At 42.9% G+C, this 25,746-nt stretch overlaps 1 protein-coding gene across 4 annotated transcripts in view; it reads left to right on the top strand.

Annotated features, from left to right (window-relative positions):
* Positions 1-25,746, top strand: part of LOC106582537 (ras-associated and pleckstrin homology domains-containing protein 1) — a 185,767-nt gene that overhangs the window by 78,321 nt on the left and 81,700 nt on the right. For all 4 annotated transcript variants that reach the window (XR_014382079.1, XM_082967249.1, XM_082967251.1 and 1 more), the window contains exons 2-4: positions 4,711-4,848; positions 8,471-8,573; positions 13,365-13,966. Coding sequence is in view for 3 of the 4 variants with exons in the window: in XM_082967249.1 (XP_082823375.1) it covers positions 4,711-4,848; positions 8,471-8,573; positions 13,365-13,966 (843 nt within the window). In the remaining variant the exon portion in view is untranslated. The remainder of the gene's footprint in view (positions 1-4,710; positions 4,849-8,470; positions 8,574-13,364; positions 13,967-25,746) is intronic.

Consider the following 25,746-nt stretch of genomic DNA (forward strand, 5'->3'; position numbering starts at 1 on the left):
CTCACAGCGCAGCACATGTATTCCCCTGATGTCCTCATCTCACAGCGCAGTACCATGTAATCCCCTGATGTCCTCATCTCGCAGCGCAGTACCATGTAATCCCCTGATGTCCTCATCTCGCAGCGCAGTACCATTTAATCCCCTGATGTCCTCATCTCACAGCACCATTTAATCCCCTGATGTCCTCATCTCACAGTACCATTTAATCCCCTGATGTCCTCATCTCACAGCACCATTTAATCCCCTGATGTCCTCATCTCACAGCACCATTTAATCCCCTGATGTCCTCATCTCACAGCACAGCACCATCTAATCCCCTGATGTCCTCATCTCACAGTACCATTTAATCCCCTGATGTCCTCATCTCACAGCGCAGCGCCATTTAATCCCCTGATGTCCTCATCTCACAGCACCATTTAATCCTGGTGCTGTCCCTGTATATAGCTACTGATCCTGTATATAGCTACTGATCCTGTATTTAGCTGCTGACCCTGTATATAGCGACTGACCCTGGAACTGTCCCTGTATATAGCGACTGACCCTGGAACTGACCCTGTATATAGCTACTGGCCCTGTATATAGCTACTGACCCTGTATATAGCTACTGACCCTGTATATAGCTACTGACCCTGGAACTGACCCTGTATATAGCTACTGACCCTGTATATAGCTACTGACCCTGTATATAGCTACTGACCCTGGAACTGACCCTGTATATAGCTACTGACCCTGTATATAGCTACTGACCCTGTATATAGCTACTGACCCTGTATATAGCTACTGACCCTGGAACTGTCCCTGTATCTAGCTACTGACCCTGTATCTAGCTACTGACCCTGTATCTAGCTACTGACCCTGTATCTAGCTACTGACCCTGTATCTAGCTACTGACCCTGGAACTGACCCTGTATCTAGCTACTGAACCTGTATATAGCTACTGACCCTGTATATAGCTACTGACCCTGTATCTAGCTACTGACCCTGTATCTAGCTACTGACCCTGTATATAGCTACTGACCCTGTATATAGCTACTGAACCTGTATATAGCTACTGAACCTGTATCTAGCTACTGAACCTGTATCTAGCTACTGAACCTGTATCTAGCTACTGAACCTGTATATAGCTACTGACCCTGGAACTGACCCTGTATATAGCTACTGACCCTGTATATAGCTACTGACCCTGGAACTGTCCCTGTATATAGCTACTGACCCTGTATATAGCTACTGACCCTGTATATAGCTACTGACCCTGTATATAGCTACTGACCCTGTATATAGCTACTGACCCTGGAACTGACCCTGTATATAGCTACTGACCCTGTATCTAGCTACTGACCCTGTATCTAGCTACTGACCCTGTATCTAGCTACTGACCCTGTATCTAGCTACTGACCCTGTATCTAGCTACTGACCCTGTATATAGCTACTGACCCTGTATATAGCTACTGACCCTGGAACTGACCCTGGAACTGACCCTGTATATAGCTACTGACCCTGTATATAGCTACTGATCCTGTATATAGCTACTGTCCCTGTATATAACTACTGACCCTGGAACTGACCCTGTATATCGCTACTGACCCTGTATATAGCTACTGACCCTGTATATAGCTACTGACCCTGTATATAGCTGCTGACACTGGAACTGACCCTGTATATAGCTACTGACCCTGTATATAGCTACTGACCCTGTATATAGCTACTGACCCTGTATATAGCTACTGACCCTGTATATAGCTACTGACCCTGTATATAGCTGCTGACACTGGAACTGACCCTGTATATAGCTACTGACCCTGTATATAGCTACTGACCCTGTATATAGCTACTGACCCTGTATATAGCTACTGACCCTGTATATAGCTACTGACCCTGTATATAGCTATTGACCCTTGAACTGACCCTGTATATAGCTACTGTCCCTGTATATAGCTACTGACCCTGTATATAGCTACTGACCCTGGAACTGACCCTGTATATAGCTACTGACCCTGTATATAGCTACTGACCCTGGAACTGACCCTGTATATAACTACTGACCCTGGAACTGACCCTGTATATAGCTACTGACCCTGTATATAGCTACTGACCCTGGAACTGTCCCTGTATATAGCTACTGACCCTGTATATAACTACTGACCCTGGAACTGACCCTGTATATAGCTACTGACCCTGTATATAGCTACTGACCCTGGAACTGACCCTGTATATAGCTACTGACCCTGTATATAGCTACTGACCCTGTATATAACTACTGACCCTGGAACTGTCCCTGTATATAGCTACTGACCCTGTATATAGCTACTGACCCTGTATATAGCTACTGACCCTGTATATAGCTACTGACCCTGTATATAGCTACTGACCCTGTATATCGCTACTGACCCTGTATATCGCTACTGACCCTGTATATTGCTACTGACCCTGTATATAGCTACTGACCCTGTATATAGCTACTGACCCTGGAACTGACCCTGTATATAGCTACTGACCCTGTATATAGCTACTGACCCTGGAACTGTCCCTGTATATAGCTACTGTCCCTGTATATAGCTACTGACCCTGTATATAGCTACTGACCCTGTATATAGCTACTGACCCTGTATATAGCTACTGACCCTGTATATAGCTACTGACCCTGTATATAGCTACTGACCCTGGAACTGTCCCTGTATATAGCTACTGACCCTGTATATAGCTACTGACCCTGTATATAGCTACTGACCCTGGAACTGACCCTGTATATAACTACTGACCCTGTATATAGCTACTGACCCTGTATATACAGTGGGGAGAACAAGTATTTGATACAGTGCCGATTTTGCAGGTTTTCCTACTTACAAAGCATGTAGAGGTCTGTAATTTTTATCATAGGTACACTTCAACTGTGAGAGACTGAATCCAGAAAATCATTTGTATGATTTTTAAGTAATTAATTTGCATTTTATTTTATTCGTTTTTTTTGCAATTGATTTGACATGGAGCATAATGCTACTGTAATTCTCCTTCCCTGTTGTACTGTAGACCTAACTGTTCCTAGCGGTCATGCTGGACCAGGTCGGGGGGGGGGGGGGTCATGCCAGGTCGGGGGGGGTCATGCCGGCCCAGGTCGGGGGGGGGTCATGCCGGCCCAGGTCGGGGGGGGGGGTCATGCCGGCCCAGGTCATAGTATGATCAAAGTGCTACTGTAGGGGTCTCCTACTGCCGCAGTGGGCCACACAGCCTGGCACAGCCACACCACAAGACCTCAGACCCAGCTAGGGTAGGGAAATTAACCATAACAAAAAATAAAATCATTTTAAAAGGATTTAAGATCTGGGGCAGAGATCTCCAATATTTATACCAGAGGATTTAAGATCTGGGGCAGAGATCTCCAATATTTATACCAGAGGATTTAAGATCTGGGGCAGAGATCTCCAATATTTATACCAGAGGATTTAAGATCTGGGGCAGAGATCGCCAATATTTATACCAGAGGATTTAAGATCTGGGGCAGAGATCTCCAATATTTATACCAGAGGATTTAAGATCTGGGACGGAGATCTCCAATATTTATACCAGAGGATTTAAGATCTGGGACGGAGATCTCCAATATTTATACCAGAGGATTTAAGATCTGGGGCAGAGATCGCCAATATTTATACCAGAGGATTTAAGATCTGGGGCAGAGATCTCCAATATTTATACCAGAGGATTTAAGATCTGGGACGGAGATCTCCAATATTTATACCAGAGGATTTAAGATCTGGGACGGAGATCTCCAATATTTATACCAGAGGATTTAAGATCTGGGGCAGAGATCTCCAATATTTATACCAGAGGATTTAAGATCTGGGGCAGAGATCTCCAATATTTATACCAGAGGATTTAAGATCTGGGGCAGAGATCGCCAATATTTATACCAGAGGATTTAAGATCTGGGACGGAGATCTCCAATATTTATACCAGAGGATTTAAGATCTGGGACAGAGATCTCCAGGTACGGATGGCTCTTGTGTTTGCGTTAATCAAACATGCCTTGTCAGGCCGGGAAGCTAATGGCAAACACACACACACACACACACACACACACACACACACACACACACACACACACACACACACACACACACACACACACACACTAAACAAGCTGACACACACACACACACACGCACCTACGCATGGAGGTGAACACACACACACACACACACACTGACAGAGCTGTGGAGAAGGAGGGAGATTAGGGAACTGACCACCAGAGGGCGGTAGAAAATCAGAATGTTCCAAAGACACGCGTTACAATCCAAACCTATACTATTGTGACGCTTTTATCACTTTAATAACAAAGAATCCCAATACGGCACTCTGCAAAAGATGTAGCCGAGTTACCCTCAGCGTGGGTTGACGACAAGGATAAAACTAAAGTCTAGATTGAGACGAATAATGAAGGTGCTTTGCGAAGGTTTAGACACCGGCGTGGAGTCAGTAGCTAGGTGTGACTGAGGTTACCATGGAAATGTAGGGTTCCACGCCGTGCCTGTTGGAGCTGAATGAACGGGACTGGCACGCCACGCCGCGCGTGTGTGCGCCTTGTGGCCTTTTTAATAGCTTCCTTTTATCCATCTACCCAGAACTCCCCCAATGTCTCAGCCACGAAGCACTCCACCACATGCTAAAATACATCGAACATTTCCCTGTGTGTGTGTGTGTGTGTGTGTGTGGCAGATGGAGCAGCTGTCAGACGAAGAGCTGGACCATACAGAGGGAGGAGGAGGAGGAGAGGAGGAGGACAGTGATAAAGAAGATCAGGATCTAGACAAGATGTTTGGAGCCTGGCTGGGAGAGCTGGATAAACTCACACAGGTAACTAACCCTAACCCTGGCTGGGAGAGCTGGATAACCCCAACTCAGACGGGTCGGCTAACCGCAACTCAGACGGGTCGGCTAACCGCCACTCAGACGGGTCGGCTAACCGCCACTCAGACGGGTCGGCTAACCGCCACTCAGACGGGTCGGCTAACCGCCACTCAGACGGGTCGGCTAACCGCCACTCAGACGGGTCGGCTAACCGCCACTCAGACGGGTCGGCTAACCGCCACTCAGACGGGTCGGCTAACCGCCACTCAGACGGGTCGGCTAACCGCCACTCAGACGGGTCGGCTAACCGCCACTCAGACGGGTCGGCTAACCGCCACTCAGACGGGTCGGCTAACCGCCACTCAGACGGGTCGGCTAACCGCCACTCAGACGGGTCGGCTAACCGCCACTCAGACGGGTCGGCTAACCGCAACTCAGACGGGTCGGCTAACCGCAACTCAGACAGGTCGGCTAGAAATGTAAATTATGATTTCCAAAATACATTCTGTTGGTTATGCATGACCTTTATTCTGTATTTACTTACCTGATTTATATTGTAATTGTATTATTCCAGGTCACCATTATATACCACCAGGTCACCATTATGTACCACCAGGTCACCATTATGTACCACCAGGTCACCATTTTGTACCACCAGGTCACCATTTTGTACCACCAGGTCACCATTTTGTACCACCAGGTCACCATTTTGTGTCACCATTTTGTATCACCAGGTCACCATTTTATACCACCAGGTCACCATTATGTACCACCAGGTCACCATTATGTACCACCAGGTCACCATTATGTACCACCAGGTCACCATTTTGTACCACCAGGTCACCATTTTGTACCACCAGGTCACCATTTTGTACCACCAGGTCACCATTATATGTCACCATTATATACCACCAGGTCACCATTATATGTCACCATTATATACCACCAGGTCACCATTATATGTCACCATTTTATACCACCAGGTCACCATTTTATACCACCAGGTCACCATTTTGTACCACCAAGTCACCGTTTTATGCCACCCCACCAGGTCACCATTTTGTACCCCCAGGTCACTAATATATAGCCCTGTTTGGACGGGATTAGTTTCGCTGGGGGAGGTCAGGTAATGTCATTATGTGCACGAGCACAAACCACCACATCCGTAATTCTAGTCCCGACCCAATTCGGCCATGTCAATAATTTTTACTGAGCAGGAAGGTTATTAACCCAACCCTCCAAAAAAAAAAAAAAAAGACTGTTTTTCAGCAAACTCCAATGTCCTGATATAATACTTCTCCCGTGTGAACAGTCATCCTCTGTGTTTTGAGGGATATTACAGAGTTTAACAGGTGCTGGGCCCAGTTTGGGTCAGAACCGGGGAACAAATTGATGCTTAAAACAAAGTGCTATGCAGATGAACTGTTTTGTCACATATGAACTTTCCTCGTACCGTTCTTCTCTTTTTAAAGATGTAAGTGGACGATATTGAGCCAATGAATTGATACTATTAGTTAAACTTGCTCTGAACTGAAGGTCATTAGGTCAATATTACACTTTCCATAGACATTTTTGAAATATCTTCACTCCTAGAAGAGGAGGGGGGGGGGGAGAAAATACATTACAGGGCCAGTTTGGTCAAACTAATCCGTCCGAATCGTCCACTGGGGGGAAAAAAAAACGGACATGCTGGAGTAGAAATGACGTAGCCCACATTCTATAATAGTACTAGCCCCATGAGGATAGGGCTTTATAAGCAGTAATAAACGCTTGGGTAGTACTGCCCTATGTTTTTTTTTGTTTTTTTTGCCGTTCTATTCTCGTATGTACCCTTCTCATTTTAAAATGCGGTCCTTCTAGCAGTCTTAAGGACAATGATTAGAGGTGTAAATGAAGGATTTATTTACACAGTGATGATGATGATGATGATAAGTTTACATGGTTCTGACTTGTCAACATTTTAAACGAATACAGCCTCTCATCAAGCAAAATCTTATCATCTGACTCTTTATATACACAAGAAGCCGCACCTGTTCTGGTTCGTAGACCAGGTACGTCTATGCACGCTCAAGATTAAGAGGCCAGACATGCGCTCCAAGCGAAAGACGATGAAGAAAATGTACATTAAATTGGTCAATATAATTAAGTAAACCAACACTTCTTTATAACAGGTGTTGTGTTGTTTGTGAGCGATCCAACAAAAAAAAACGTGTCCACTACTTTTTAGGGTTGGAAGGGGAGGGTATCATACTGGAAACTTTCTATGTTTAACAGTAAACTACCAGAATTTTATGTAATCTATCACAAGACATCTAGTGGCCATTTTTGGTACTTCAGATTATCTGTTATAATATATGGCCCTCTTTTGTGGCCTTATGTTGTAAAATACATTAAATAAATATGATTTTTAAATTGAAAAAAAAATAGAATGACAGCTCTGTAACATATCCTAAATATAAAACATCAATTTAGTGAATACCGTTCGTGTTTAATATGAGGGTTTCAGCAGTATTATTATTATTATTATTTTTTTTTTTTACAAACTTGTATGTATTTTACTATTGTCAATATATATTTGTTGTCAATGATTTTGGCATCAAACTGGTGGTAGTTGTCAAAACAGTCAATACTTGGAGGAGTTGCATAGTTAACTGAAAATAATACCAATGTTTTATTTTTTATTGTTTTATACATTTTATTCATTTTCTCTATTTTCTCTTGAACCACATGGTCTGTCAACTAGAAACTCATGGATAATACGGACACAGATATAATACATGAATACTATATATTAATATAAAATTAAGTTATTAAAGTATAAATTACCAAAGTTATGATTTAGATTTTCTGTTAATTACCCGAATTACTGAAAACTTTGGTAAGTTACCGGTAGCTTTGCAACCCGAACCACGACAATCAGTAAATGAATGTAATATATTACATATTTAACAGAAATTACCGTAACCAAACATTCTAGATTATTGGGGAAATGTGGGCATTTAACCGTAACTATAATACTGAATTAATGTGGAATAAACATCGACAAAGGGCAAACAATTCAGACGCCGGTGAGCTAGCGGCGAGACGCCGGTGAGCTAGCGGCGAGACGCCGGTGAGCTAGCGGCGAGACGCCGGTGAGCTAGCGGCGAGATGTGCATTCACAAGACGTGCATTCACGATTCCTCTGTCCCCTGTACAGAGTCTAGATGATGTGAATCTGTCCCCTGTACAGAGTCTAGATGATGTGAATCTGTCCCCTGTACAGAGTCTAGATGATGTGAATCTGTCCCCTGTACAGAGTCTAGATGATGTGAATCTGTCCCCTGTACAGAGTCTAGATGATGTGAATCTGTCCCCTGTACAGAGTCTAGATGATGTGAATCTGTCCCCTGTACAGAGTCTAGATGATGTGAATCTGTCCCCTGTACAGAGTCTAGATGATGTGAATCTGTCCCCTGTACAGAGTCTAGATGATGTGAATCTGTCCCCTGTACAGAGTCTAGATGATGTGAATCTGTCCCCTGTACAGAGTCTAGATGATGTGAATCTGTCCCCTGTACAGAGTCTAGATGATGTGAATCTGTCCCCTGTACAGAGTCTAGATGATGTGAATCTGTCCCCTGTACAGAGTCTAGATGATGGCTTCACAGAGACTGTGAAGAAGGCCCCTCTCAGACAGGAGACCAACATGGCTAACTTCTGTAACCGCTTCTCCATGTACAACATCAACGGTAAATAGAAGATACACACACACACACACACACACACACACACACACACACACACACACACACTGTGCCTTCAGAAAGTGTTCATAACCCTTGACTTATTCCACATTTTGTTGTGTTACAGCCTTGAATTCAAAATTCATTACAATAACCCATTATGACAAAGTGAAAACATGTTAGACATTTTTTGCTAAATTATTGAAAATGAAATACAGAAATATTTCATTTTATATAAGTATTTACACAGTATTTGCACATTTATTCTTTAAAAAAAATTCTTCAAGCTCTGTCAAGTTGATTGTTGATCATTGCTAGACAGCCTATTTTCTCGCCTTGCCATAGATTTTCAAGCCGATATTAAGTCAACTGTAACTTGGTCACTCAGGAACATTGAACGTTGTCTTGGTAAGCAACTTGTGTGTTAGGTTATTGTCCTGCTGTACGGTGAATTTGTCTGCCAGTGTCTCTTGGAAAGCAGACTGAACCAGGTTTTCCTCTAGGATCTTGCCTGTGCTTACAGTGGGGGGGAAAAAAGTATTTGATCCCCTGCTGATTTTGTACGTTTGCCCACTTACAAAGAAATGATCAGTCTATAATTTTAATGGTAGGTTTATTTGAACAGTGAGTTACAGAATAACAACCAAAGAATCCAGAAAAACGCATGTAAAAAATGTTATAAAATGATTTACATTTTAATGAGGGAAATAAGTATTTGACCCCTCTGCAAAACATGACTTAGTACTTGGTGGCAAAACCCTTGTTGGCAATCACAGAGGTCAGACGTTTCTTGTAGTTGGCCACCAGGTTTGCGCACAACTCAGGAGGGATTTTGTCCCACTCCTCTTTGCAGATCTTCTCCAAGTCATTAAGGTTTCGAGGCTGACGTTTGGCAACTCGAACCTTCAGCTCCCTCCACAGATTTTCTATGGGATTAAGGTCTGGAGACTGGCTAGGCCACTCCAGGACCTTAATGTGCTTCTTCTTGAGCCACTCCTTTGTTGCCTTGGCTGTGTGTTTTGGGTCATTGTCATGCTGGAATACCCATCCACGACCCATTTTCAATTCCCTGGCTGAGGGAAGGAGGTTCTCACCCAAGATTTGACGGTACATGGCCCCGTCCATCGTCCCTTTGATGCGGTGAAGTTGTCCTGTCCCCTTAGCAGAAAAACATCCCCAAAGCATAATGTTACCACCTCCATATTTGACAGTGGAGATGGTGTTCTTGGGGTCATAGGCAGCATTCCTCCTCCTCCAAACACGGCGAGTTGAGTTGACGTCAAAGAGCTCCATTTTGGTCTCATCTGACCACAACACTTTCACCAGTTGTCCTCTGAGTCATTCAGATGTTCATTGGCAAACTTCAGACGGGCATGTATATGTATTCTTGAGCAGGGGGACCTTGCAGGCGCTGCAGGATTTCAGTCCTTCACGGCATAGTGTGTTACCAATTGTTTTCTTGGTGACTATGGTCCCAGCTGCCTTGAGATCATTGACAAGATCCTCCCGTGTAGTTCTGGGCTGATTCCTCACCGTTCTCGTGATCATTGCAACTCCACGAGGTGAGATCTTGCATGGATCCCCAGGCCGAGGGAGATTGACAGTTCTTTTGTGTTTCTTCGAATAATCGCACCAAATGTTGTCACCTTCTCACCAAGCTGCTTGGCGATCGTCTTGTAGCCCATTCCAGCCTTGTGTAGGTCTACAATCTTGTCCCTGACATCCTTGGAGAGCTCTTTGGTCTTGGCCATGGTGGAGAGTTTGGAATCTGATTGATTGATTGCTTCTGTGGACAGGTGTCTTTTATACAGGTAACAAGCTGAGATTAGCACTCCCTTTAAGAGTGTGCTCCTAATCTCAGCTCGTTACCTGTATAAAAGACACCTGGAAGAACAAAATCTTTCTGATTGAGAGGGGGTCAAATACTTATTTCCCTCATTAAAATGCAAATCAATTTATAACATTTCTGACATGCGTTTTTCTGGATATTTTTGTTGTTATTCTGTCTCTCACTGTTCAAATAAACCTACCATTAAAATGATAGACTGATCCTTTCTTTGTCAGTGGGCAAACGTACAAAATCGGCATGGGATCAAATACTTTTCCCCCCCCACTGTAGCTCTATTCTGTTGCTTTTTATCCTAAAAAGCTCCCTAGTCCTTGCTGCTGACAAGCATACCCATAACTTGCTGCAGCCACCACCATGCTTGAAAATGTGAAGAATGATACTCAGTGATGTGTTGTGTTGGATTTGCCCCAAGCATAACGCTTTGTATTCAGGGCACAAAGTGCATTTCTTTGCCACGTTGTTTTGCAGTTTTACATTAGTGCGTTTTTGTAATCCGGATGCATGTTTTTGAATATTTTTTTTTTAAATTCTGCACAGGCTTCCTTTTCACTCTGTCAATTAGGGTTAGTATTGTAGAGTAACTACACTGTTTTATCTACCAATAGGTTCCCAGTGCGAGGCATTGGAAAAACCTCCTTGCTCTTAGTGGTTGAATCTTTGTTTTTTAATTCGCTGCTTGACTGACCGGAACATACAGAGTAAAGAGAAAAGTAAAAGAGTAAAGAGATAAGGTAGTCATTCAGAAATGATGTTAAACACTTATTGCAAACTGTGAGTCCATGTAACGTATTATATGAATTGTTAAGTAAATTTGTACTCCTGAACTTATTTAGGCTTTCCAGAGCAAAGTAGTTGAATATTTAGACATTTCAGCTTTTTATTTTTAATTATTTTGTAAAAATGTCTAAAAACGTAATTCCACTTTGACATTATGCTGTGTGTGTGTGTAGGCCCGTGACTTAATCTCAATTTGATCTATTTTTAATTCATGCTGTAACACAACAAAATGTGAAAAAAGTCAAGGGGTGTGAATACTTTCTGAAAGCACTGTGTGTGTATACATACATACATACGTACGTACGTACGTACGTACGTACGTACGTACGTACGTACGTACGTACGTACGTACGTACGTACGTACGTACAGTACAGTACAGTACAGGTCAAATGTTTTAGAAACACCTACTCCTTCAAGGGTTTTTCTTTATTTTTACTATTTTCTACATTGTAGAATAATAGTGAAGACATCAACACTATGAAATAACACATATGGAATCATGTAGTAACCAAAAAAGTGTTAAACAAATCAATATTTGTTTTTATTCTTTAAAGTAGCCACCCTTTGCCTTGATGACAGCTTTGCACACTCTTGGCATTCTCTCAACCAGCTTCATGAGGTAGTCACCTGGAATGCATTTCAATTAACAGGTGTGCCGCCTTAAGTTAATTTGTGGAATTTCTTTCCTCAATGAGTTTGAGCCAGTCAGTTGTTGTGACAAAAGTAGGGGTGGTATACAGAAGATAGCCCTATTTGGTAAAAGACCAAGTCCATATTATGGCAAGAACAGCTCAAATAAGCAAAGAGAAACGACAGTCCATCATTATTTTAAGACAGGAAGGTCAGTCAGTATGGAAAATTTCAAGAACTTTGAATGTTTCTTAAAGTGCAGTCGCAGAAACCATCAAGCGGTATGATGAAACTGGCTCTCATGAGGACCGGCACAGGAAAAGAAGACCCAGAGTTCCCTCTGCTGCAGAGGATACGTTCATTAGAGTTACCAGCCTCAGAAATTGCAGCCCAAATAAATCCTTCACGGAGTTCAACTAACAGACACATCTCAACATCAACTGTTCAGAGGAGACTGTGTGAATCAGGCCTTCATGGTCGAATTGCTGCAAAGAAACCACTACTAAAGGACACCAATAAGAAGAGACTTTCTTGGGCCAAGAAACACAAGGAATGGACATTAGACCAGTGGAAATCTGTCATTTGGTCTGATGAGTCCAAATTTGAGATTTTTGGTTCCAACCGCCATGTCTTTGAGACGCAGAGTAGGTGAACGGATGATCTCCGCATGTGTGGTTCCCTTTGTGAAGCATGGAGGAGGAGGTGTGATGGTGTGGGGGTGCTTTGCTGGTGTCACTGTTGGTGATTTTTATTTAGAATTCAAGGCACACTTAACCAGCATGGCGACCACAGCATTCTGCAGCGATTCGCCATCCCATCTGGTTTGCGCTTAGTGGGACTATCATTTGTTTTTCAAAAGGACAGTGACCCAAAACACACCTCCAGGCTATGTAAGAAATGTTTGACAAAGGAGAATTATGGAGTGCTGCATCAGATGACCTGGCCTCCACAATCACCCGACCTCAACCCAGTTGAGATGAGTTAGAATGAGTTGGACCGCAGAGTGAAGGAAAAGCAGCCAACAAGTGCTCAGCATATGTTGGAAAAGCATTCCTCATGAAGCTGGTTGAGAGAATGCCAAGAGTGTGCAAAGCTCTCATCAAGGCAAAGGGTTGGCTACTTTGAAGAATCTCAAAAATATAAAATATATTTTGATTTGTTTAACACTTTTTGTTTGTATTATTTCATAGTTTTGATGTCTTTACTATTTTACAATGTAGAAAATAGTAAAAATAAAGAAACCCTTGAGTGAGTTGGTGTGTCCAAACTTTTGACTGGTACTGTATGTGCACACACAGTATAAGTCTAAAGTTTGGACACACCTACAATGTGTAAGTGTGTGTGTGTGTGTTTAGCCTGAGGGGAGCATGTATCAGGGACGACATCAGCTGTGGAGTCCCCCAGGGATCCATTCCTGGTCTTATTTTGTTCTCCCTTTGCATGCTACCACTAGGCAAAATCATTAGTGAAAATCTGTAGCTGTTGTCATTCTGAACAAGACCAATGACTACGTTGATGTGGATGTTTCCTCTTCTTCCAGAGGCTCTAAACCAGGGTGGAGACAGTGTAGACCTGGATTCCCTGATGGCAGACCTGTGTTCCATAGAGCAGGAGCTAACCACCATCGGCAAGCCAAACGCCAAGCTCCGCCAAAAACCTACCGCCGGGCGCAGCAGCGCCAAGGGGCACGGTGGAGCTGGAGGTAGTGGAGGAGGCACCTCCAGCAGTGGGGACAGTACCTCCTCCAGTACCCGGGCTTCACCAGCCTCTACGGTGGCAGCTCGCCACGGGCGTCCCATGGCTTCCAACCTGTCCCTGGATGACATCACGGCCCAGCTGGAGCAGGCGTCTCTCAGTATGGACGAGGCTGCCAGACAGAGCTCCCACTCCCTGGCCAGCGCCTCTTCCAGCTCCACCTACTCCACCATGAGGAGGCCCGCCTCCCACCATCACACACACCGCCGGACAGGATCGGTGGGGACGGTCAGCGAACACGAGGTCCGGTCTTTCTCCCTGTCGTCTCGTTCGTCGGTGAACTCTGCGTCGGCCAGCAGCATGGATTCTCTGGATAGGCCCTCGGAACAGGACGGGGCCACGCCTACACAACAGGGACCCAATCAGGGCCCCCCGGGCAACACTGAGGTAGGCTGCACACACCCTAAATCTCATCCATACACACTAAATAAGTACAGGTTAACCACTGCTTTCCGGCTCGAAGGACCATGACAGAAATGAAGCTACTTTAACTACACTAGTGGTATAGGGTTATGAAGTAGGTGTACGGTTGTTTATGGATGAAGTAGTTTGACAACAATTGAATGCGGCTGTTAGATGAACTAATTTCCCTTTGGGGATTAATATGGTACACCTCCATCTCACAGAGCCGTGTGGTACAGGTGTGGAGAGAGTGAGCACTGCTGTGGAAAGGAGATGTTTCATTAGCTATGTTTCCATTCAATAAAATATGCAGATTTTTCCACGAAAGATGTTTCCTTCAAATTTGACTTTTTTGTGGATAAAAGGCTGTTCGTGATGATGTAATGCACATAAAGACCACTTTTGTGCTAAATTAAAGAAAACATACAGTACAGGTCAAAAGTTTGGACTTGCCTCTACTCATTCAAGGTTTTTTTTTTAATTTATTTTTTTACTATTTTCTACATTGTAGAATAATAGTGAAGACGTCACAACTATGAAATAACACATATGGAATCATGTAGTAACCAAAAAAGTGTTAACAAATATATTTTAGATTCGATTCTTCAAAGTAGCCACTTTTTGCCTTGATGACAGCCTTGCACACTATATAGGGAATAGGGGGCCATGTAATGCAGTATATAGGGAATAGGGGGCCATGTAGTGAGCTATATAGGGAATAGGGGGCCGTGTAGTGCGCTATATAGGGAATAGGGGGCCATGTAGTGAGCTATATAGGGAATAGGGGGCCATGTAGTGAGCTATATAGGGAATAGGGGGCCATGTAGTGAGCTATATAGGGAATAGGGGGCCATGTAGTGAGCTATATAGAGAATAGGGGGCCATGTAGTGCGCTATATATAGGGAATAGTTGGCCATGTAGTGCGCTATATATAGGGAATAGGGGGCCATGTCCGGGTAGGCTGGTCCGGTCCGGGTAGACTGGTCCGGGTAGACTGGTCCGGGTAGACTGGTCCGGGTAGACTGGTCCGGGTAGCCTTGTCCGGGTAGACTGGTCCGGGTAGACTTGTCCGGGTAGACTTGTCCGGGAGCACTGGTTCGGTCCGGGTAGACTGGTCCGGGTAGACTTGTCCGGTCCGGGTAGACTGGTCCGGTCCGGGTAGACTGGTCCGGGTAGACTGGTCCGGATAGACTGGTCCGGGTAGACTGGTCCGGATAGACTGGTCCGGGTAGACTGGTTCGGGTAGACTGGTCCGGTCCGGGTAGACTGGTCCGGTCCGGGTAGACTGGTCCGGATAGACTGGACCGGTTACTGCATGACACCTCAGTGTGTCAGTGAAATGAGTGCTAACAAAAATGCATATTTTAAAGAGAACATCTCCAGCATTGGCACTGCACAGTCACTCCCTGGTTGGTTTATATAGCCTGGTTGGTTTATATAGCCTGTTTATATAGCCTGGTTGGTTTATATAGCCTGGTTGGTTTATATAGCCTGGTTGGTTTATATAGCCTGGTTGGTTTATATAGCCTGGTTGGTTTATATAGCCTGGTTGGTTTATATAGCCTGGTTGGTTTATATAGCCTGTTTATATAGCCTGGTTGGTTTATATAGCCTGTTTATATAGCCTGGTTGGTTTATATAGCCTGGTTGGTTTATATAGCCTGGTTGGTTTATATAGCCTGTTTATATAGCCTGGTTGGTTTATATAGCCTGGTTGGTTTATATAGCCTGGTTGGTTTATATAGCCTGGTTGGCTGGTTTATATAGCCTGGTTGGCTGGTTTATATAGCCTGGTTGGCTGGTTTATATAGCCTGGTTGGCTGGTTTATATAGCCTGGTTGGTTTATATAGCCTGGTTGGTTTATATAGCCTGGTTGGTTTATATAGCCTGTTTATATAGCCTGGTTGGTTTATATAGCCTGGTTGGTTTATATAGCCTGGTTGGTTTATATAGCCTGGTTGGTTTATATAGCCTGGTTGGCTGGTTTATATAGCCTGGTTGGCTGGTTTATATAGCCTGGTTGGCTGGTTTATATAGCCTGGTTGGCTGGTTTATATAGCCTGGTTGGCTGGTTTATATAGCCTGGTTGGCTGGTTTATATAGCCTGGTTGGCTGGTTTATATAGCCTGGTTGGTTGGTTTATATAGCCTGGTTGGCTGGTTTATATAGCCTGGTTGGTTTATATAGCCTGGTTGGTTTATATAGCCTGTTTATATAGCCTGGTTGGTTTATATAGCCTGTTTTGTTTATATAGCCTGGTTGGTTTATATAGCCTGTTTATATAGCCTGGTTGGTTTATATAGCCTGTTTATATAGCCTGGTTGGTTTATATAGCCTGTTTATATAGCCTGGTTGGTTTATATAGCCTGTTTATATAGCCTGGTTGGTTTATATAGCCTGTTTATATAGCCTGGTTGGTTTATATAGCCTGTTTATATAGCCTGGTTGGTTTATATAGCCTGGTTGGTTTATATAGCCTGTTTATATAGCCTGGTTGGTTTATATAGCCTGGTTGGTTTATATAGCCTGTTTATATAGCCTGGTTGGTTTATATAGCCTGGTTGGCTGGTTTATATAGCCTGGTTGGTTTATATAGCCTGTTTATATAGCCTGGTTGGTTTATATAGCCTGGTTGGCTGGTTTATATAGCCTGGTTGGCTGGTTTATATAGCCTGGTTGGCTGGTTTATATAGCCTGGTTGGTTTATATAGCCTGTTTATATAGCCTGGTTGGTTTATATAGCCTGGTTGGCTGGTTTATATAGCCTGGTTGGCTGGTTTATATAGCCTGGTTGGTTTATATAGCCTGTTTATATAGCCTGGTTGGTTTATATAGCCTGTTTATATAGCCTGGTTGGTTTATATAGCCTGTTTATATAGCCTGGTTGGTTTATATAGCCTGGTTGGTTTATATAGCCTGGTTGGTTTATATAGCCTGTTTATATAGCCTGGTTGGTTTATATAGCCTGGTTGGTTTATATAGCCTGTTTATATAGCCTGGTTGGTTTATATAGCCTGTTTATATAGCCTGGTTGGTTTATATAGCCTGTTTATATAGCCTGGTTGGTTTATATAGCCTGGTTGGCTGGTTTATATAGCCTGGTTGGCTGGTTTATATAGCCTGGTTGGTTGGTTTATATAGCCTGGTTGGTTGGTTGGTTTATATAGCCTGGTTGGTTGGTTGGTTTATATAGCCTGGTTGGTTGGTTGGTTTATATAGCCTGGTTGGTTGGTTGGTTTATATAGCCTGGTTGGTTGGTTGGTTTATATAGCCTGGTTGGTTGGTTGGTTTATATAGCCTGGTTGGTTGGTTGGTTTATATAGCCTGTTTGGCTGGTTTATATAGCCTGGTTCGCTGGTTTATATAGCCTGGTTGGTTTATATAGCCTGTTTATATAGCCTGGTTGGTTTATATAGCCTGGTTGGCTGGTTTATATAGCCTGGTTGGCTGGTTTATATAGCCTGGTTGGTTTATATAGCCTGTTTATATAGCCTGGTTGGTTTATATAGCCTGTTTATATAGCCTGGTTGGTTTATATAGCCTGTTTATATAGCCTGGTTGGTTTATATAGCCTGGTTGGTTTATATAGCCTGGTTGGTTTATATAGCCTGTTTATATAGCCTGGTTGGTTTATATAGCCTGGTTGGTTTATATAGCCTGTTTATATAGCCTGGTTGGTTTATATAGCCTGTTTATATAGCCTGGTTGGTTTATATAGCCTGGTTGGCTGGTTTATATAGCCTGGTTGGCTGGTTTATATAGCCTGGTTGGTTGGTTTATATAGCCTGGTTGGTTGGTTTATATAGCCTGGTTGGTTGGTTTATATAGCCTGGTTGGTTGGTTTATATAGCCTGGTTGGTTGGTTGGTTTATATAGCCTGGTTGGTTGGTTGGTTTATATAGCCTGGTTGGTTGGTTGGTTTATATAGCCTGGTTGGTTGGTTGGTTTATATAGCCTGGTTGGTTGGTTGGTTTATATAGCCTGGTTGGTTGGTTGGTTTATATAGCCTGGTTGGTTGGTTGGTTTATATAGCCTGGTTGGTTGGTTTATATAGCCTGGTTATATAGCCTGGTTGGTTTATATAGCCTGGTTGGTTTATATAGCCTGTTTATATAGCCTGGTTGGTTGGTTTATATAGCCTGGTTGGTTTATATAGCCTGGTTGGTTTATATAGCCTGTTTATATAGCCTGGTTGGTTGGTTTATATAGCCTGGTTGGTTTATATAGCCTGGTTGGTTGGTTTATATAGCCTGGTTGGTTTATATAGCCTGGTTGGTTTATATAGCCTGGTTGGTTGGTTTATATAGCCTGGTTGGTTGGTTTATATAGCCTGGTTGGTTTATATAGCCTGGTTGGTTTATATAGCCTGGTTGGTTTATATAGCCTGTTTGGTTTATATAGCCTGGTTGGTTGGTTTATATAGCCTGGTTGGTTGGTTTATATAGCCTGGTTGGTTGGTTGGTTTATATAGCCTGGTTGGTTGGTTGGTTTATATAGCCTGGTTGGTTGGTTGGTTTATATAGCCTGGTTGGTTGGTTGGTTGGTTTATATAGCCTGGTTGGTTGGTTGGTTGGTTTATATAGCCTGGTTGGTTGGTTGGTTGGTTTATATAGCCTGGTTGGTTGGTTTATATAGCCTGGTTGGTTGGTTTATATAGCCTGGTTGGTTGGTTTATATAGCCTGGTTGGCTGGTTTATATAGCCTGGTTGGTTGGTTTATATAGCCTGGTTGGTTTATATAGCCTGTTTATATAGCCTGGTTGGTTTATATAGCCTGTTTATATAGCCTGGTTGGTTGGTTTATATAGCCTGGTTGGTTGGTTTATATAGCCTGGTTGGTTTATATAGCCTGGTTGGTTTATATAGCCTGTTTATATAGCCTGGTTGGTTGGTTTATATAGCCTGGTTGGTTTATATAGCCTGGTTGGTTTATATAGCCTGGTTGGTTTATATAGCCTGTTTATATAGCCTGGTTGGTTGGTTTATATAGCCTGGTTGGTTGGTTTATATAGCCTGGTTGGTTTATATAGCCTGGTTGGTTTATATAGCCTGTTTATATAGCCTGGTTGGTTGGTTTATATAGCCTGGTTGGTTTATATAGCCTGGTTGGTTTATATAGCCTGTTTATATAGCCTGGTTGGTTGGTTTATATAGCCTGGTTGGTTTATATAGCCTGTTTGGTTTATATAGCCTGGTTGGTTGGTTTATATAGCCTGGTTGGTTGGTTTATATAGCCTGGTTGGTTGGTTGGTTTATATAGCCTGGTTGGTTGGTTGGTTTATATAGCCTGGTTGGTTGGTTGGTTTATATAGCCTGGTTGGTTGGTTGGTTTATATAGCCTGGTTGGTTGGTTTATATAGCCTGGTTGGTTGGTTTATATAGCCTGGTTGGTTTATATAGCCTGGTTGGTTTATATAGCCTGTTTATATAGCCTGGTTGGTTTATATAGCCTGGTTGGTTTATATAGCCTGTTTATATAGCCTGGTTGGTTGGTTTATATAGCCTGGTTGGTTTATATAGCCTGTTTATATAGCCTGGTTGGTTGGTTTATATAGCCTGGTTGGTTGGTTTATATAGCCTGGTTGGTTGGTTTATATAGCCTGGTTGGTTGGTTGGTTTATATAGCCTGGTTGGTTGGTTGGTTTATATAGCCTGGTTGGTTGGTTGGTTTATATAGCCTGGTTGGTTGGTTGGTTTATATAGCCTGGTTGGTTTATATAGCCTGGTTGGTTTATATAGCCTGGTTATATAGCCTGTTTGGTTTATATAGCCTGGTTGGTTTATATAGCCTGGTTGGTTTATATAGCCTGGTTGGTTTATATAGCCTGGTTGGTTTATATAGCCTGTTTATATAGCCTGGTTGGTTGGTTTATATAGCCTGGTTGGTTGGTTTATATAGCCTGGTTGGTTGGTTTATATAGCCTGGTTGGTTTATATAGCCTGTTTATATAGCCTGGTTGGTTGGTTTATATAGCCTGGTTGGTTTATATAGCCTGGTTGGTTTATATAGCCTGGTTGGTTTATATAGCCTGTTTATATAGCCTGGTTGGTTGGTTTATATAGCCTGTTTATATAGCCTGGTTGGTTGGTTTATATAGCCTGGTTGGTTGGTTTATATAGCCTGGTTGGTTGGTTGGTTTATATAGCCTGGTTGGTTGGTTGGTTTATATAGCCTGGTTGGTTGGTTGGTTTATATAGCCTGGTTGGTTGGTTGGTTTATATAGCCTGGTTGGTTGGTTGGTTTATATAGCCTGGTTGGTTGGTTGGTTTATATAGCCTGGTTGGTTGGTTGGTTTATATAGCCTGGTTGGTTGGTTTATATAGCCTGGTTGGTTGGTTTATATAGCCTGGTTGGTTGGTTTATATAGCCTGGTTGGTTGGTTTATATAGCCTGTTTATATAGCCTGGTTGGTTTATATAGCCTGGTTGGTTTATATAGCCTGTTTATATAGCCTGGTTGGTTGGTTTATATAGCCTGGTTGGTTTATATAGCCTGGTTGGTTGGTTGGTTTATATAGCCTGGTTGGTTGGTTGGTTTATATAGCCTGGTTGGTTGGTTGGTTTATATAGCCTGGTTGGTTGGTTGGTTTATATAGCCTGGTTGGTTGGTTTATATAGCCTGTTTATATAGCCTGGTTGGTTTATATAGCCTGGTTGGTTTATATAGCCTGGTTGGTTTATATAGCCTGTTTATATAGCCTGGTTGGTTGGTTTATATAGCCTGGTTGGTTTATATAGCCTGGTTGGTTTATATAGCCTGTTTATATAGCCTGGTTGGTTGGTTTATATAGCCTGGTTGGTTTATATAGCCTGGTTGGTTGGTTTATATAGCCTGGTTGGTTGGTTTATATAGCCTGGTTGGTTGGTTGGTTTATATAGCCTGGTTGGTTGGTTGGTTTATATAGCCTGGTTGGTTGGTTGGTTTATATAGCCTGGTTGGTTGGTTGGTTTATATAGCCTGGTTGGTTGGTTGGTTTATATAGCCTGGTTGGTTGGTTTATATAGCCTGGTTGGTTGGTTGGTTTATATAGCCTGGTTGGTTGGTTGGTTTATATAGCCTGGTTGGTTGGTTGGTTTATATAGCCTGGTTGGTTGGTTGGTTTATATAGCCTGGTTGGTTGGTTTATATAGCCTGGTTGGTTTATATAGCCTGGTTGGTTTATATAGCCTGTTTATATAGCCTGGTTGGTTTATATAGCCTGGTTGGTTTATATAGCCTGTTTATATAGCCTGGTTGGTTGGTTTATATAGCCTGGTTGGTTTATATAGCCTGGTTGGTTTATATAGCCTGTTTATATAGCCTGGTTGGTTGGTTTATATAGCCTGGTTGGTTGGTTTATATAGCCTGGTTGGTTGGTTTATATAGCCTGGTTGGTTGGTTGGTTTATATAGCCTGGTTGGTTGGTTGGTTTATATAGCCTGGTTGGTTGGTTGGTTTATATAGCCTGGTTGGTTGGTTGGTTTATATAGCCTGGTTGGTTTATATAGCCTGGTTGGTTTATATAGCCTGGTTATATAGCCTGTTTGGTTTATATAGCCTGGTTGGTTTATATAGCCTGGTTGGTTTATATAGCCTGGTTGGTTTATATAGCCTGGTTGGTTTATATAGCCTGTTTATATAGCCTGGTTGGTTGGTTTATATAGCCTGGTTGGTTGGTTTATATAGCCTGGTTGGTTGGTTTATATAGCCTGGTTGGTTTATATAGCCTGTTTATATAGCCTGGTTGGTTGGTTTATATAGGTTTATATAGCCTGGTTGGTTTATATAGCCTGGTTGGTTTATATAGCCTGGTTGGTTTATATAGCCTGTTTATATAGCCTGGTTGGTTGGTTTATATAGCCTGTTTATATAGCCTGGTTGGTTGGTTTATATAGCCTGGTTGGTTGGTTTATATAGCCTGGTTGGTTGGTTGGTTTATATAGCCTGGTTGGTTGGTTGGTTTATATAGCCTGGTTGGTTGGTTGGTTTATATAGCCTGGTTGGTTGGTTGGTTTATATAGCCTGGTTGGTTGGTTGGTTTATATAGCCTGGTTGGTTGGTTGGTTTATATAGCCTGGTTGGTTGGTTGGTTTATATAGCCTGGTTGGTTGGTTGGTTTATATAGCCTGGTTGGTTGGTTTATATAGCCTGGTTGGTTGGTTTATATAGCCTGGTTGGTTGGTTTATATAGCCTGGTTGGTTGGTTTATATAGCCTGTTTATATAGCCTGGTTGGTTTATATAGCCTGGTTGGTTTATATAGCCTGTTTATATAGCCTGGTTGGTTGGTTTATATAGCCTGGTTGGTTGGTTTATATAGCCTGGTTGGTTGGTTGGTTTATATAGCCTGGTTGGTTGGTTGGTTTATATAGCCTGGTTGGTTGGTTGGTTTATATAGCCTGGTTGGTTGGTTTATATAGCCTGTTTATATAGCCTGGTTGGTTTATATAGCCTGGTTGGTTTATATAGCCTGGTTGGTTTATATAGCCTGTTTATATAGCCTGGTTGGTTGGTTTATATAGCCTGGTTGGTTTATATAGCCTGGTTGGTTTATATAGCCTGTTTATATAGCCTGGTTGGTTGGTTTATATAGCCTGGTTGGTTTATATAGACTGGTTGGTTGGTTTATATAGCCTGGTTGGTTGGTTTATATAGCCTGGTTGGTTGGTTTATATAGCCTGGTTGGTTTATATAGCCTGGTTGGTTTATATAGCCTGGTTGGTTGGTTGGTTTATATAGCCTGGTTGGTTGGTTGGTTTATATAGCCTGGTTGGTTTATATAGCCTGGTTGGTTGGTTTATATAGCCTGGTTGGTTGGTTTATATAGCCTGGTTGGTTGGTTGGTTTATATAGCCTGGTTGGTTGGTTGGTTTATATAGCCTGGTTGGTTGGTTGGTTTATATAGCCTGGTTGGTTGGTTTATATAGCCTGGTTGGTTGGTTTATATAGCCTGGTTGGTTGGTTTATATAGCCTGGTTGGTTTATATAGCCTGGTTGGTTTATATAGCCTGTTTATATAGCCTGGTTGGTTTATATAGCCTGGTTGGTTGGTTTATATAGCCTGGTTGGTTTATATAGCCTGGTTGGTTTATATAGCCTGTTTATATAGCCTGGTTGGTTTATATAGCCTGGTTGGTTTATATAGCCTGTTTATATAGCCTGGTTGGTTTATATAGCCTGTTTATATAGCCTGGTTGGTTTATATAGCCTGTTTATATAGCCTGGTTGGTTTATATAGCCTGTTTATATAGCCTGGTTGGTTTATATAGCCTGGTTGGCTGGTTTATATAGCCTGGTTGGCTGGTTTATATAGCCTGGTTGGCTGGTTTATATAGCCTGGTTGGCTGGTTTATATAGCCTGGTTGGCTGGTTTATATAGCCTGGTTGGCTGGTTTATATAGCCTGGTTGGCTGGTTTATATAGCCTGGTTGGTTGGTTTATATAGCCTGGTTGGTTGGTTTATATAGCCTGGTTGGTTTATATAGCCTGGTTGGTTGGTTTATATAGCCTGGTTGGTTGGTTTATATAGCCTGGTTGGTTGGTTTATATAGCCTGGTTGGTTGGTTTATATAGCCTGGTTGGTTGGTTTATATAGCCTGGTTGGTTGGTTTATATAGCCTGGTTGGTTGGTTTATATAGCCTGGTTGGTTGGTTTATATAGCCTGGTTGGTTGGTTTATATAGCCTGGTTGGTTTATATAGCCTGTTTATATAGCCTGGTTGGTTGGTTTATATAGCCTGGTTGGTTTATATAGCCTGGTTGGTTGGTTGGTTTATATACCCTGGTTGGTTGGTTGGTTTATATAGCCTGGTTGGTTGGTTGGTTTATATAGCCTGGTTGGTTGGTCTTCACGCTCTGCCAAATCAATCTGCACCAGCCGGGCCCTACTGACAACCACTGGTCCCGAAGACGGAGCGCCTATCCTCCACCATCTGCCAGAAGGGGGATCTGAGCTAAGATGGCTTCCTCAGGATGAGTGGGGGAGAGATGGAGATGAGGAGATTCCCATTGGTACACAGGACTCCCCACACGCTATGAGGCTTCTTTTTTATCTTTATGAGTGTACTTGATTAACTTTCTATTGGAAAATGTTGTTACCTGTTTTTCCCCTATCACTTGAATCGGACGACTGTTTTAGGGATACTATGATGCATGTGCCTCTGTCTTAATGTCAAGGGGATGTATTTTTATCGTGTGTGTGTGTGTGTGCTGTCATTGCAAGTCGTTGATGATGTATGCTGTGATAAAACAATTTCCCAAGTTGGGCTTAATGAAGTAATCCTCTACTCTAACTCACAGGATGTGCAGACAGGCAGGCAGACAGGCAGGCAGACAGGCAGACAGGCAGGCAGACAGGCAGGCAGACAGGCAGGCAGGCAGGCAGGAAGGCAGGCTGACAGAGAGGCAGGCTGACAGAGAGGCAGGCTGACAGAGAGGCAGGCTGACAGAGAGGCAGGCTGACAGAGAGGCAGACAGGCTGACAGAGAGGCAGACAGGCTGACAGAGAGGCAGACAGGCTGACAGAGAGGCAGACAGGCTGACAGAGAGGCAGACAGGCTGGCAGAGAGGCAGGCTGGCAGAGAGGCAGGCTGGCAGAGAGGCAGGCTGACAGAGAGGCAGGCAGAGAGGCAGGCTGACAGGCAGGCTGACTGCCTCGTTCAATTCTTGTCCATGCATTGATCACTGAGTCTGTTTTAAATCAATATTTTCTGTTTCTCCTGTCCTTTACTCATGTGGTGCAAACTGTTTACTACCTGACATGACCCAGTTCTAAGAGACACAGACGCTTTTTTATTAAATCCATAAATAAATATAGGACAAAACACACATCACGACAAGAGAGACAACGCAACACTACCTGATGAGAGACCTAAAGACAACAACACAGCAAGGCTGTCACGACTTCAGCCGAAGTCGGGTTCCTCTCCTTGTTCGGTCGGCGTCGCCGGTCTACTAGCCATCGCCGATCCACTTTTCATTTTCCATTTGTTTTGTCTTTGTTTCTACACACCTGTTTTTCATTCCCCTACTTATTGTTCATGTATTTAACCCTCTGTTTCCCCCATGGTGTTGTGTGGGATTGTTTCATGTCATGTTCAGTAATGTTGGTGACTGGTTATTTCGACGGGTGCTGTTTTTTGCCCCGTGCGTAAAAGTTGATGTTTGCGTGTATTGTCTTACCTCGCACCATTCATTATTCTGAGTAAAGTTACGTTGCTCCCAATTCTCTGCTCTCCTGCGCCTGACTGCATACACCAGCTACACCCACCATTATGACAAAGGCAGCAATACATGACAACACAGCATGCTAGCAACACAACACAACATGACAGCATGGTAGCAACACAACATGACAACATGGTAGCAACACAACATAACAACAACATGGTAGCAACACAACATAACAACGACATGGTAGCAGCATAACATAACAACGACATGGTAGCAACACAACATAACAACGACATGGTAGCAACACAACATGACAACTACATGGTAGCAACACAACACAACAACAACATGGCAGCAACACAACATAACAACAACATGGTAGCAACACAACATAACAACAACATGGTAGCAACACAACAACAACATGGTAGCATGACAACACAACAACAACATGGTAGAAACACAACACAACAACAACATGGTAGAAACACAACATAACAACAGCATGGTAGCAACACAACATGACAACAACATGGTAGAAACACAACATAACAACAGCATGGTAGGAACACAACATAACAGCATGGTAGCAACACAACATGACAACAGCATG

The sequence above is a fragment of the Salmo salar genome, chromosome 21, assembly GCF_965601325.2.
Source record: "Salmo salar chromosome 21, fSalSal1, whole genome shotgun sequence".
Classification (NCBI taxonomy): Eukaryota; Metazoa; Chordata; class Actinopteri; order Salmoniformes; family Salmonidae; genus Salmo; species Salmo salar.